Source organism: Alternaria hordeiaustralica (assembly GCF_023758085.1).
Source record: "Alternaria hordeiaustralica strain BMP 2776 chromosome Unknown scaffold_39, whole genome shotgun sequence".
NCBI classification, from domain to species: Eukaryota; Fungi; Ascomycota; class Dothideomycetes; order Pleosporales; family Pleosporaceae; genus Alternaria; species Alternaria hordeiaustralica.
The window spans coordinates 187,960-201,819 of NW_026056811.1; the positions used below are offsets into that span (position 1 = coordinate 187,960).

The 13,860-nt window shown below is 53.5% G+C and overlaps 6 protein-coding genes across 6 annotated transcripts; 4 read left to right on the plus strand and 2 right to left on the minus strand.

Annotated features, from left to right (window-relative positions):
- Positions 1-435: 435 nt before the first annotated feature.
- On the plus strand, positions 436-3,893 carry J4E84_010331 (uncharacterized protein; the record flags this gene model as incomplete). The annotated part of the gene is made up of 2 exons (XM_049392887.1): positions 436-835; positions 901-3,893. 2 exons carry the CDS (start codon positions 436-438, stop codon positions 3,891-3,893), a joined length of 3,393 nt encoding a protein of 1,130 aa, XP_049239445.1.
- A 700-nt stretch (positions 3,894-4,593) lies between these two features.
- On the plus strand, positions 4,594-5,115 carry J4E84_010332 (uncharacterized protein; the record flags this gene model as incomplete). Its single annotated transcript, XM_049392888.1, is given in 2 exon segments — positions 4,594-4,600; positions 4,619-5,115. The coding sequence occupies 2 exon segments, from the start codon at positions 4,594-4,596 to the stop codon at positions 5,113-5,115; spliced, it is 504 nt and encodes a 167-aa protein (XP_049239446.1).
- Positions 5,116-5,430: 315 nt separating this feature from the next.
- Positions 5,431-6,088, plus strand: TXNL4A_2 (Thioredoxin-like 4A; the record flags this gene model as incomplete). The annotated part of the gene is made up of 3 exons (XM_049392889.1): positions 5,431-5,487; positions 5,568-5,705; positions 5,852-6,088. The coding sequence occupies 3 exons, from the start codon at positions 5,431-5,433 to the stop codon at positions 6,086-6,088; spliced, it is 432 nt and encodes a 143-aa protein (XP_049239447.1).
- Positions 6,089-6,508: 420 nt separating this feature from the next.
- On the minus strand, positions 6,509-8,900 carry J4E84_010334 (uncharacterized protein; the record flags this gene model as incomplete). Its single annotated transcript, XM_049392890.1, has 6 exons — positions 6,509-7,510; positions 7,557-8,198; positions 8,244-8,593; positions 8,641-8,728; positions 8,780-8,817; positions 8,870-8,900. 6 exons carry the CDS (start codon positions 8,898-8,900, stop codon positions 6,509-6,511), a joined length of 2,151 nt encoding a protein of 716 aa, XP_049239448.1.
- Positions 8,901-9,263: 363 nt separating this feature from the next.
- Positions 9,264-11,777, plus strand: J4E84_010335 (uncharacterized protein; the record flags this gene model as incomplete). Its single annotated transcript, XM_049392891.1, has 2 exons — positions 9,264-10,513; positions 10,565-11,777. The coding sequence occupies 2 exons, from the start codon at positions 9,264-9,266 to the stop codon at positions 11,775-11,777; spliced, it is 2,463 nt and encodes an 820-aa protein (XP_049239449.1).
- Positions 11,778-12,128: 351 nt separating this feature from the next.
- J4E84_010336 (uncharacterized protein) lies at positions 12,129-13,166 on the minus strand (the record flags this gene model as incomplete). The annotated part of the gene is made up of 2 exons (XM_049392892.1): positions 12,129-12,915; positions 13,096-13,166. 2 exons carry the CDS (start codon positions 13,164-13,166, stop codon positions 12,129-12,131), a joined length of 858 nt encoding a protein of 285 aa, XP_049239450.1.
- Between the last annotated feature and the right edge of the window lie 694 nt (positions 13,167-13,860).

Below are 13,860 nucleotides of genomic sequence, written 5' to 3' on the forward strand. Positions count from 1 at the left end.
ATCGAAAATTTACTTCATAGGCGTCTACATTACCATGGGAATATCGCTATCTTTCACTTTTACACAAGTGTAGACGGTAAGGCACCTGTTGCTTCGGAACTTATCGGAACGAGGCCGGCTACATTGAGGTACTTAGGCCGCACCTAGGTAGTGGTGACGTTTCCACGCGCCATGTGATAGTCGACCCACTGCTGTGGCTGCAAACTGTTAGTATCATTTGTTCCCCCCACGTTCGTAGCTTCCTGAGTGGCGATCGTCATATCGATCACCGCCGACTTGGCAACGCAAACCGAGTCATCAACTGTACCCCCCGAACTCCCTTCCACTCCAAAGTTACCAAACTATCCAAATTTCGCCCACACCTCCATCCTCTGACTGAGCATTTCCAACGAGCTCGGTCGATTGCCCTCACCCAAGAACCAGACCCAAAATTTTATGCAGCCAGAGCCCATCAACGCATCACAAAACGTTTCGTACCAGCAAACCTCTTTCGACACCGCCACCACCTCCCAGCATGGACAGCGCCGCAGCCTTGACTTCCAGGTCTCTCTGCAGCCTCACTCGGGTGAGCTGCGGGGAGAGTCTGGGCCACAACCCCGCGGGTTCGCACGCGATGCGACGCGTTCAGAGGCCGATACTGCAGTCGGGACCGTGGAAACAGATGGACTGAAGCGCGTCGCGTCTCCCTCGCCACCCCCGAGGGACAGGATCACCGAATACGAGAATGCGCTGAAGTCTTCACCGCGAAAGCCTGCTGATGGGCCCCTCTTCGAGATCGTCAAGAGCAACAAGAAGCCCAGCGATAAGAGCTCGCCTATCGCGAACCTGCCTAATGGTGTGTATAAATGCCTCCAGAACGGGCGGAACGCGAATGCACGAATAAGAGCTGACGATGCGTAGAGGTTCTGATCCATGCCATCGCCCACCTGTCACCAAACGATCTCGCCGCCGTATCCCTAGTCTCTCGCCGCTTCCATGATGTAGTCACTACCCCACACGCCTGGCAGGTGGCATTCGGTCGCTACTTCCCTGGCCCACACTCACTCGAAGATGCCGCCTTTCGTTCAGCCCTTGAGGGCAGTGGCTCAGTCGTGCGATCAGAGAAGAGACGCTTCACCAGGCTCACTGCGCTGGCATCGTGGAGAAGCGAGTACATTCTACGCACGAGACTATTGCGGTCTTTGGTCAGGGGCAAGCCTGTACAGGTACCTGCGACACCGTCCCGCGCATCTCAGATGCAGACCATCACCCCGATGATTACCTACGATGCAAAAACGTATACTATCATCAACCACTTGCAGGCCACGTTCGGAACCGGTTTGAACAAGAAGATGCCGCGCTTTATCCATGGTGCAGACGATATCGGCATGGTGACCAGCAGCGATCCGATGACTGGCAAAGTGGATCCTTGGGGACAGAGCGACCCTCACTTCTATGGCCAATTCTCAGAACGCTTTCCGGGTACCGCAGAGTGGGGTCTGGGCTCAGGAGAGGTCGTCGGGCGGCCCAATGTCATGGACATATCGCAGCCATACGGCATGATCTATGGCCAGGGCTGTCCCGAGGGCTCGTGTTATTACCGCTCCCTTGAGGAGATGCGTGGTCGATTTATAGCTGAGCCCACCGACTTCGCTATGCCTGAAGTCGGTATACCAAAGCTGGGTATCGACGGTGGTGCTATCTGCAGCGTTTGGATCGCCAAGTCAAACACGATCCCGACCCTTTCGGATGGCTTGATAGGCATGATGATGGGGTCTGCAGCTGGTGTAGTCAGTGCCTGTAGCATCGGTACAGATGGTCTTCGCTCATCCCGTGTACAGCGTGGGGAGCTGACTGCGCGCTGGGTTCTCAGCCCAGGAGTGCCTATCATTGCCATTGCCGTCGACGAACAATACTCAACCAAGCGCTATGCTCAGAACCGCATTTGGGCGGTCGCTCTGAACGCACTTGGCGAGATCTTCTATCTCACCAAATTTCCAACTCGCAGCCAGGCCACGAAAGGCGACATTGAGCACTACTCGGAATATCTGGGTTGGCTCACTGGCCGCACCGTATACTGGAACTTGGCGGAGCCCAGCCGACGTACTGCGAGGCCTGACCCGTACAGCGATGCCGATGTCGACGGTAGTTATTCGCCGCGAACCTCATGGGATGGCATGTGTTTGAGCAAGGATCAGATCATCGCCGAAACAAGGGAGATTCAAGAATATCTTCGCAAGCAGCCAAAACATTTTCGAAAAGCGTGCCTTGGATGGGATATGCGACGAACGCTCGAGGTTGACTTTGCTGGAGACGATGGAAATCATGCTGGAGAATCCGTAGTGGTCTTCGAATGCGGGCTTGAAGAGGGAGACGTCGCCGATGTCAAACGCTTCACTCGTTGTAAGATTGACGAAAAGGACAAGAGTGCGAACATCTCAAGTCGCATTTTTACGCCTCAGCCTGCGCAAGCTACATCTTTATTCGGCGGCCCTGGCGCAGATTCTACAAAGCCTCCTCGTGGTCGCAGCTCTTCATACATCTCGGGCACAAGTTCACCAGAACGAGCCGCTCTATTCGAAGAATGGAGGTGCTCAAAGTTGACTTTCGGTGGGTTCAAGAGCACTCAGGTCACTACAACTGCTTTGGACGTCTCTACCTTTGCCACTTTGACTTTGTTTGAGGATCCTGCGCTTGGTTTCTCGACTGCCTCGACTGCATCCTCGCCTTACTCTTCTCCGATGTCTGTTGCAAGCCAGCCCGCCTCTCCCTCTGATATTCCTGGACAACGCGCAAGGTTCATCGCTGCTGGTACCAAGTCTGGAGTGGTTCTGCTTTGGGATGTCCGGGCACCTACGTCGCGCTCGTCGGAGTACACAAACGACATTGAGCCAGTTCGTATCATCTATACTGACTCGCCAGAGATATCCTGCGTGGCTGTCACCTCACTCTATCTCGTAGCAGGTGGAAACGACGGTTTGGTACAGGCATGGGATCCACTGGCTTCGAGCATGTCGCCCATTACAACACTTCACTCTCGACATGCGTCGCGTGCCCGTAGACAGCTTGTGCAGGCCCAGGCTTCCGTTCAAGGTGTCGGTATCAACATGTTTGCTGCTGGTGCCGTATGTCTGGATCCTGATCCGACCGTCTTGCGTGGTGCAGTGTCTCTTGGCAATCAGCTTCGATTCTGGAGTTACAGCTCATCTGCAGCCGATCAGTATAGAAGCAGTAAACGCAGGCTGCGAAGAGCCGAGCGTGGAAGTAACAATACCACAGAGCGCTTCGCCGGTACAGGCAGAGTCAACCTGAAGAACTACATTGCCAACGAACAGTTTGAGTTGGAGCGCGATAGACAAGAGCGTCACAAGCAGGCCGAGCGTTTGGCAGGCCGTTTTGGCACAGAGTTACTAAGTGAGGAGGAAGCTCTAGCATACGCTGCGATGCTTTCACAAGAGGCTGCTGAGGCAGACGAACTACGCCGCATCGAGCGCGAGAGCAGTGCCCTCAAGAGTGAGCCTGTAACGCCAGAGGCGAGCGTCCAAGGTCAACTTTCATCGCCTGATACCAAGGACGACGACGAACTGGATGCCGACATCGCCGAAGCCATCCGTCTTTCTCTCAACGACAGCTCCGGAGCTGCCAGCTATGAACCCGCCTCTACGCCTCCTTCTGCGTTCGAGATTCCGATCAAGTACGCCAAAAGCAAAAAGTCTCCGCCATCCCGCTCCCAAAAGAGCACGCCCAGGAAGGGTAAGGCCGCTGCTGGTTCAAGTAACGAGAGCGAGATGTCAGATTTGGAATTTGCTATGCAACTGAGTCTTGCTGAAGAGCAGAGTCGAAAGGATGCTGAGGATGCTTTTCCACCGCTCAGTCCAGCAGCTGGCAGTAAGGGTAAGGGCAGAATGTGGTAATTTGGTCGGCTGACTGTTCAGCTTGTCTTGGGCGTCTTTGCTATTCACCTTTCTTTTCAGCGGTCTCACGCTTAATACATTTGGACTATCACGTTTGTTCGATTCTTCGTACTGTACACCGATAGTCAGTATTGGCTCGGATGTACCGTTGCACCCTGATCTTTCCGGTCGGGTTTCTGTATCGGGAGGGCGGGAGCTTCTTGTACCTTGCGCAAGATGAGAGCATAGTTATAGGCTATCTCTAGTAGCTTGTTGCTTTCGCTGTCCAAATATACACCTCCATCAATTTTGACATCCGCACCTGATCGGTACGACTGGACTTATTGGCACTTGACCGGTTCTTCATTGCTTGTCCTCAATGCGGTTAGCCTGGAGGCCTTACCGCCCAGACCCCTGACACTTCCCAGGCTCCAACCAGGTTGTGTTCCTGTCTCAGACAACAGCAAGTATAGAGTAGTGTCGGATGATTTATTCAAAAGAGTTGGGAACGCGCAATAGAATCTCAAACCCGACGCCAACCTGCAGTAGAGTGAGCCCTTGGCGACTACATCTCTTCGTAAAGTTTCATCGGCAACCCGCATCGGCATTCTAGAGACTACGAGAGCAGCTTGTGAGAGGTTCCGGTCCAAATTTCGATACCTACAGCAACTAGAGAAGAAAGTCGCAAAGGCGTGAAGGCTCGCTCCCCGTCAACAGCAGCATGGCGGGTCTCTCCATCACATCAGCCCTACTTTCCCCTATCAACAAACTGCGCGGAAAGTCGAATCCATACCAGAAAAAATACACCGCTCCCAAAACCCCGGCCCCAAACAGTGAATTCCTAGCCGAAGCCCGTCAAGCAGCTGGCCGTGACCCCGTGACCGGAAACCAACAGCGCGCAAACGAACCCACGAGCACCGACCTTCTAGCCGAAGCGCGTGAGGCAGCTGGTCGCAACCCCATAACCGGCCGCCCACAGCCCGCTGTCAACAGCAAGAAAACGAAGAAGCAGAAATTGTCGTTGGAACAACAGCAACAGGCGGCTGAAGAACAGAAAGCCGCGTTCCTGGCTTGGGCGGCAAGACATCCACAGGAGGGCGGGCGGCCCTATGAGAGCTACGAGGCTTTTGTGCAGGAGATGGTGGCGAAGCGGACAGGGAATGTGGAGCAGCGGACGGGTGCGGGATATTATGCGCCTGAGAGGAGTGTGGGGGAGTATTATGCGGGTGGAGTGAGGGATTAGGCTGTTGGCATGGGATTGAGTTTGCCTTGTTTGTACCGATGAGTTACGGCATGTGGTTTCATTGTTCTAGCGAATGATGCGTAGTTGTTCATGGAAAGAGCTTTTTGGGCAGGTGCAGGTGGGGATGTCTGCGGCTGAGAGCAAACGAGGTTTGGAAGGTGCAAACGGAGGTAGATGCGGCGTGTGATGGGTCTGTCAGATCGTGCTTTCCTTAACTTCTCTCTCACCTGTTTCGCACAACAACGTCTTCGACATCTTTTCTAATCTACTTCCTCGTACATCTTCGATATACACGGTCAATTGAATCTCGTCACCATGGGTTCAGTAATGCTGCAGCACCTGCCTTCAGCGTGGCACGTCGATCAAGCCATCGTACGTTCACTACACTCATCAACTCGACTTTACCTACTCTCAGACGCGACCCTCACTACACCCAAACTAACACCCACCAGCTCAGCGAAGAAGCCCGCATAGTCTGCCTCCGTTTCGGCACCGACTACACACCCGAATGCATGGAGATGGACGAGATGCTATACAAGATTGTAGACGCAGTCAAAGACTGGGTCGTCATTTATGTAGTCGACAATAAGGTACTTTCCTTCCTTCCTTCCTTCCTTCCTTCCTTCCTTCCTTCCTTCCTTCCTTCCTTCCTTCCTTCCCTCCTTCTCTTCTTTCCTCCTTCCCTCCCCACCCATCCCACCATCTCCAAACCTCGCTAACACCCCCACCCCACCAGCAAGTCCCCGACTTCAACGGCATGTACGAAATCTACGATCCCTGCACCGTCATGTTCTTCTGGCGGAACAAGCACATGCAGGTTGACTTTGGCACAGGCAACAACAATAAGATCAACTTTCCGATTGGGACGAAGCAGGAGTTGATTGATATATTGGAAGCTGTGTATAGGGGAGCGAGTAAGGGGAAGGGGCTTGTTGTTAGTCCGAGGGATTACTCGACTAAATGGGCGTACTAGTCGGAGGGGAATGAGAGATGGGAGGAGATGAGAGCGAGGAGTGTGGCACTGAGCTGTCCGATACCGAGGAAGAAGAAACGTCGGGTACGTGGGTTGAAAAGATGTGGCACGTTCTGATCAACCAGAAAACATAGCATGGCTAAAGCGATGATATGATGTATGATTTTTGTAATCTTGTTTCCTACTGTAGAGGCAACCAGCTTTACTTCTATTTCCCAACAGCAAAATCCCAAGTACTTGTCTCTAGCTGTACACCTTGGGCAATCGCCAGACAAGATTCTCAGACGCCATCCAACGCCATGCCATGCAAGTTAGCTCGCAAATATTGTAAATGAAGCAAGATCAATCCTCGCTGTGAACAAAGCAGAACAACGCCAGAAAGGTATGCAGCGCCCTGGCAGGAAATGTTAACAAGCCTCACTAATGCTTTGAAGAAAACAGGTGCAACTTCTTCTTCTTCTTCTCTTTGCCTTCTTTTTCTTCTTTGCCGGGCTTCGTGGTGCTGCTCTGCGACGGTGAAGGACTGTGTTTTTGCGGGTTGGAATTGAGGTTGATGGCACCCATGGCTGCTGTTGGGGGTTTTGGGCCAGCGACTCTGGGTCCGGACGGCAAGCCCCCGGCCATGGGAGGCTTTGTACCAGCAGGCGGTGGTGCTGGCTTCGGAGGCTCAGGCTTCTCGAACAAATGTGCTGGGGCTATAGGCTGCGGTTGATCGATGGGTAAACGCAGACTGCGGCGGTTTTGACTGAGATCGCCGACTTGGCGGAGGAAGAGCTGCGGCTTCATCATGTGTGAGGTGACGAGGAAGACGTCTCTCGAGGTTTTGTTCGAGACATCATAGCAGGCGCGGGCCTCGGAGTAGGTTGCACCGCCGGCGACAAATACGATGACGCGTTGACGGGGCTCAGCGCTCGCAAGTCGCGATTTTGCCCATGTCGGTTTTGCGGAGCGGAGGGAAGCAGGCGCAGTATTTTCCTGTGCCATGCTGGCGACATCATCAGGTGACATCTTAGTGAAGGGAAAGACGTCCTGGGGTAAGCTGCCGCGGATGTGCTCCTCTAGCATGTCCTGGAGAGCCGGGTTGAATCTTGATAGACCGTAGTCCTCAGTATTTGGAGGTGGGGCCGCTTTCGGTGGGAAGAGTGGTGGCTGTGCATCTCTTTTCTCTTTCAGTTGCCTGGCGACTCGCGCACCAAGAAGATCGAGGTTACGAATAACGTCACCGTCAGGGGGTGGCAGTTGTGCGTGGAAGAGGAGCTTCTGGAGGTCGGCTGGTAGTATTCCGTTCTTAAAGATTACGTAGAGCGCGATAAGGCGTAGCCGGTCAGCTGGCGTTATCTCTTCATCGTCCAATGTGCGCACAATCTGGTCAGTCATGTTCTTGGGCTTACGGTAGTCTTCGTCAAGACCGGTAGCAAGGCACTGGAAAGGTTAGCGACAGCCGTGACCCAGCTTTGATGGGACTCACCTGTTCCACTGAAGCCAGATCCGGGAGCTTGTGCTTCTGGAAGATCTCCATGCACTTCTGCGCCATGGTGAGGTGTAGCGAGTAGGCTTCCTTCATCTCCTGGAATTGGGGCAAACCAGCGATCATATCCTTGATTGCATTCAGTCCATTCATGCCAGCAGCGTTCTGGGCGTCTTGGTTTGTGAAATGGGGGTTGTCGGCAATGAACTTCTGGAAGTCGCTGATCAGCTTGTCGAGAGTGTCCTTCATGTGCCGATGGCGGTTTTCCACCCATATCTTGTCCTTGTCGGATATCTCCATATCCTTCTCTTCCGCCTCGGGATCCTCTTCGTTGACAATGGTGCGGTAGGTCACCTTGTCGCTGTCTTGTATAGGCAGCAGATCCATGGCCATTGCCTGGTATGTGAACTCGTGGAGGAAGGGTGCCATGAGGTCCATGGATCGATCGGTGATGTAGAGGGCACCGCGGGGTCGGTTCGATTGCGGGGGGAAGTCTTGGTTGAACTGCGCGTACATGTCGAGCTTGTCTTGGACGAAGCGGGCGAGGTGTGAGCACAAGACGCTGGCCTCGTGGGTTGGAGCTCGCGGTCGGTAGTATCGGATGATGGGGTATTCGCCGAGCGCGACACAGATTCCGGTGATCTAGAGCTGTCAGCAGAAGCTTGCCAGAAGATGCAGACTACCCACTCTTTCGGCAATATCCTCCATGTGGCGCACTACGAGGTTGTTGCACTCGGGGTGGTAGAGGATGGGGAAGCTCCATGGGTCTTTGAAGGTGACGAGGTGCGACTCCTGAGGGTGGAAGTCGAGGTGCACTGTGCGGAAGCTCCGAATCTGCTCGCGCGCCATCTGCGACCGGTCGATGCGCTCCTTGAGGTGTGGTGGTAGCAGCGTTGTCCATATCAGAAAGAAGCCGCGGTATCTGCGCTGGTCGAACTCGGCCATCATGCAGTCGACAATGTGTGGCTTGGGCGTGATGATGTACACGGCGTCCATGTCGCGGATCGTCTGCCGCCGGTCCTCGATGCGCTCGATGTCTGCGAGGTTAGGATCTTGCGTATGGATAGCATGCGGAGTCGCGTACTTGTGATGTTGAGATTGAGGATGTCATCTTCCTTGACCACGTTGTTGATGAGCTTCTGGCTGTCCTCGTCCACAATGAGTATCTTCCACTGCGCGGTAGCCGTTAGCGGAGTGCAGGCGCATTGGGGGGAGATTCATACGTCGCCGCGCGTGGTCTGCTTGATCGAGTTGAGAATGACTATGTGGCCTATCAGCACGTGTTCCTCAGGAGTTTCGAGGTGTCAATTTACGGTCGCGCTGGATATCGATCATGGAAGCCATGTTGGCGGGGTATCGCAGCGAATGCCGCTGAGAAAAGGCGACGCGGTGGAAGCGGCAGCGGTAACGTGATGCGGAGACGAGGGCGTGTGTGGGCCAGCTCTGTCGGGGCGAGGCACACGTGGTGCTGGGCTGTCGCGGCGGTGGTGAGGAAGGCGCGTCTCAGCTAGAGTTGCGTCGCGAGCTGCGGCGGGCAGGCGCCGCCGGAGGTCCCTACTGTACTACTGGGGTAGATGCTTGGCAACTTTTTATTCGGCATTACGTCGTTGACTTGAACATTCCTCTCGTCTTTCGTTTGTACAGGCGCCTGGCGCTTTGAATTCTGTCTTTTCTTCTTTCCTCTCCCGCATGATACCCACCATTGGCATGCATCTGCTGCCGGCGCGACGGAGTTCGCTATGTCTCATCTGCTCTTTCGCCGCCCGCTCTCGATCGCGAACCCAAAACCTTCTCCCCCGAATCCAAGCCGCACACCGTTCCGCTCCAGCCAAGCCCTCGAAGACGACGCATTTCAATCCTCTTCAGCAGGGTAAACTATCCAAAGGAGGCGATTCCAGATCTTCCAAGTCGTCAATACCCATAGGCATAGTCCGCGACAAACTAGACACCCTGCACAAGGAATTCGCCACGCCAGAATTTCTAGACAGACTCCAGATAAGCCGCGAAGACTTCGATAAGGAATGGACTACCTTCGAGCGGTCCATCACCCTATGGATCAAGCAGGCCCCGCGTGAGTTGGTCACGTTGGTGCAGGAGGCCCAGCGGAGAAAGAACACACTTGAGAAGAGGCTACGATATTTGTTTTATGCGCAAGCATGTGGCGGCCGCTTCACGACGGCCGAGGCGGAGAACCAGAAGGAGGTGGCGGACCTGCGCTACCCAGCCGAATGGTATCCAGCGACACGGGAGATTACGCGGACAGTACACATGCACGTTGGACCGACCAACTCTGGCAAGACGTACCACGCCCTGAAGCGTCTGGAGGAAGTCAACTCGGGCATCTATCTTGGTCCGCTGCGGCTCCTCGCCCATGAGGTCTACACGCGCCTGAATGCAAAGGGCAAGCCATGCGCTCTGGTTACGGGTGAAGAGCAGCGCTTGCCCGAGGACACACAAGCCAACATGTACAGTTGTACTGTCGAAATGGCCCCGCTCAATACCAGATTTGATGTGGCTGTCATCGACGAGATACAGATGATCAACCACCAGGAACGAGGCTGGGCATGGACACAGGCTTTCATGGGTCTACAGGCCAAAGAAATCCATCTCTGTGGAGAAGCACGCACAGTACCACTGATGCGCGAGCTTTGCGCTCTTGTTGGCGATAAAGTGCACGTACACGAGTACGAGCGTCTGACGCCACTTCAGATCCAGCCGAAGAGTCTGGGAGGCAACCTCACACTCCTTGAGAAAGGTGATTGCATCGTTGCTTTCACCGTCCTGGGCATACATGCGCTGCGACGCGAGGTGGAGAAGAAGACAGGCAAGAAGTGCGCTATCGTATACGGAGGCTTGCCACCTGAGACAAGAGCTCAACAAGCCCGCTTATTCAACGACCCAGACAATGACTACGACTACCTCGTGGCGAGTGATGCCATCGGCATGGGTCTCAACCTGTAAGCAGTGTGTCATGTTGACTTTCGATACCCGGATGCTAACCAATGTAGTGCTATCAAGCGTGTCATTTTCGAATCTACTATCAAGAGTAACGGCCTGAACTACGTGCCCCTGCAGATCTCCGAGATCAAACAAATCGCCGGCCGTGCCGGGCGCTACAAAACTGCCCAGCAAGCAGTCAATACAGACTCCGAACAGGCTTCGATTGTTGACGGCGCCGCTGACCCCGCCATTGGCCTAGACGACAAGCAACCCGATACTGTCGAGGCAAAGAGACCTGAAGAGAAGACTATAGGATGGGTCACCACACTCGACCAAGTCGATCACGCGGCCTTGAAATTGGGCATGAAACGTGAGCCCGAACACATCAGCACAGCCGGCCTCTTCCCGCCGTCGCTTATCGTTGAGCGGTTCGCCAACTACTTCCCCCCAGGAACACCTTTCGGATACATTATGCTACGTCTACATGAGATCTCTGAGTTACACCCTCGATTCCATCTCTGTGCACTAAAAGATCAGCTGGCGATTGCTGACGCCATTCACATGGTCAAAAATCTCAGCATTCAAGACCGAATCATGTTATGTGCCGCACCCATCAACATGCGCCAACCGTCCCAGAAAGCGTTTCTGCGCCACCTCGCTGAATGCATTGCTGAAGGCAAGTCGGGTAGCCTATTGGATCTTGACACTCTGCCACTCAGCGTCATGGACCGGCCCTCGTCTGCTGAACGCAAGTATCTCCACGATCTGGAGGAACTGCACAAGATGCTGGTATGCTATCTATGGCTGAGTTACCGATTTCCAAACGTTTTCACCACCAGAGCCCTGGCCAACCATACAAAGAAACTCGTTGAGGATCAGATCGAGAAAACGCTGAACGACTTCTCATTCATCGAACAAGCGAGGAAGCGGATGAAGACGACCAGAAAACAAGCACGAAGATCGATGGTATCAGAGCCTGAGGAAACCGGCGAAGTCGACGGCCCCCAGGTTGCGCCTTTGAAGCACCACATTTCTGCACCGCCGGGCATGCCAGAGGAGGCGAAGGATATTCTCACCGATCCGCGGCTGGCTTCCGACGAGCCAGCATCTACCGACGATGTAAACGAATACCCTGATGATCTACCAGTCACCAAGCTGGATTCGCTCGCAACCGAACACCAGGAGCGAACTGCGGAGCTTTCGGACGAAGTCAACGACCTTCTCAAAAGCCGAGCACAGTATGCGGCCGACTCTAGCGAAGCCGTACGTTCCGTGAATTAGACGAGCGTTGTATGAATGCATGTATAAACAATTTGCAGATTTGGGGTAGAGTTGTATATATTCTCCTACATACCTGATGTCTGTTGTAATATAGCAGCCAAGGGCATCATACAGCCCGGGTTGCAGACTTACGACGAAACGTCAAGGAGTTAAACCTGTACTATACCAATGAATCGAGGCCCGCTTTGTTGGACGGGCGACCGACAGGACGAAGAAGGCTGACGCTTACGATTTGTACTCCAAATGCAGAGTGTAATTGTTATCCATCATTTCATTTGAGTTACAACACATAATCTCACACATACCTTGAAGTAGAGAACAGGAAACGAAACTCCTCCTACCCACAATCATCTACGAACTCCCACCAACCCACTCAGCCCCTCCATTCGCCGCAACCACACTCCCAGTAACCCACCTACTCTTCTCACTAATCAGGAAATCCACAACATCCGCCACATCCTCCGCCTGACCCATTCTTCCTCCCTCAACAACCTTCACCTTAGGCAACCTCTGCTCCTTCAACGCCTGCACGGCTTCGGCTGGAAAGGCGCGTAGTCCAGGTGTGTCCGTCAGCCCAACAGACACAGCATTCACCGTTGTGCCTGGAAAGCTGTGCGGCAACTCGATGGCCCACGAGCGTACCAGCGACTCCATGGCTGTACGTGTTGCATTGAATAAACCGGATCCGGGAGATGGGTCTCGTACGCGGTCGGAAGATATGACTACGACGCGGCTATGTGGCGTGAAAAGACTTTGTCGGACCAGTTTCTCCATGAGCACGATGGGCCAGTGCAAATTCCCCATCAAAGAGTTGGTGATATCATCTTCGCTTGCGCTGCCCAGTCTAGGTCGCGTATTATGCGATGCGTTGAGAACGAGTATGCTTAGACTCTGACCCGGGAAGTGGGTTGCTAGGGCTTTGAGAAGAGTGTCGACGGAGGAGAGAGATGTTATGTCTGCGGCTACGCCCCGTATAGTGGGAGCTTTGCTTTCGGTGGCAGCGTAGAGGTTGCGAATTGTGCTTGAGAGAGTGTCGAAGATGTGGGCGGATTGGGGAGACGAATAGGTTCCTAGGATGGAACAGCCGCGGGTTGCGAGGGAGAGCGATATAGCGCGGCCTATGCCTTTTGATGCTCCCCTTCAAGATTGTTAGATATTTTGAGTATTGTTGGCTGGGGGGTTTGGTGGAACGCATGCTGACATGGAAAGCCGATGAAATGCGTGATGCGACATGGGATGATCATGAAAAAAAAGTGTCAAGTAGTTTGATCCCCTCGAAGTGGTATTGGCGGCATCGTTGAAGAAAGTGAAGCCTTACGTGACAATGGCAACTTTGCCCTTGCGATCCTGCTCCTGTAGCGCTGGCGCTGGAGGTTGGTAGTCTGCCATGCTGAAACTGATCTATGTGATATGTATGTAAAGATGAAGGCAAATACGAAGTGTAAGTCTAGAAGAGTTCTGGTTCTGAATGTTCGTCTTCAATAGTATGCAATGTGATGTGACATGTACGTGCTGTAGAGATGAGGGCTGCATGTTAAGCTACGTCATCCTACCAAGGTAGAAGCCAAGGACTTGCTACATTTAGCCCTAAGAAGAAGTCTACTCTGTAGTTGTACATCGAGTAAGTTGCACGTCTTGTTCGCTTCTTTACTGCACTAACAAACGAGGGCCGGAATTCAGAATCAGCTGGTTCGTCACCTTGTCTCTTCGGAGGATCGCTAGGTCGAAGTCATGTTCACAAAAGTTCAAAGCTATCTATATGGCTGATGGCGGCATATGGGTGAGCTGGCTGGAGATTGAAGCTTGGTGACTACCTAACGTGTCGAGGGCGAAGTATGAAAATGGAGCTGGTATAGTAAGCGTGAAGGGCGCGCCGCGTGATGTTGTCGCGAGTGCGTCATAGCTGGCGCACAACTCGGCGAGACTCGAAATAATAGGCGCAACACCAACAATGAAACCTAAAGGAGATATGGAAATTTAACGCAAATGCAATGAATCCAGTGTGAATGAAGTCTGCGCGAATCATGGTACAAAGTACATCCATAGATGAAGGGATTGCACGACCACGACTCGCACGTATTGA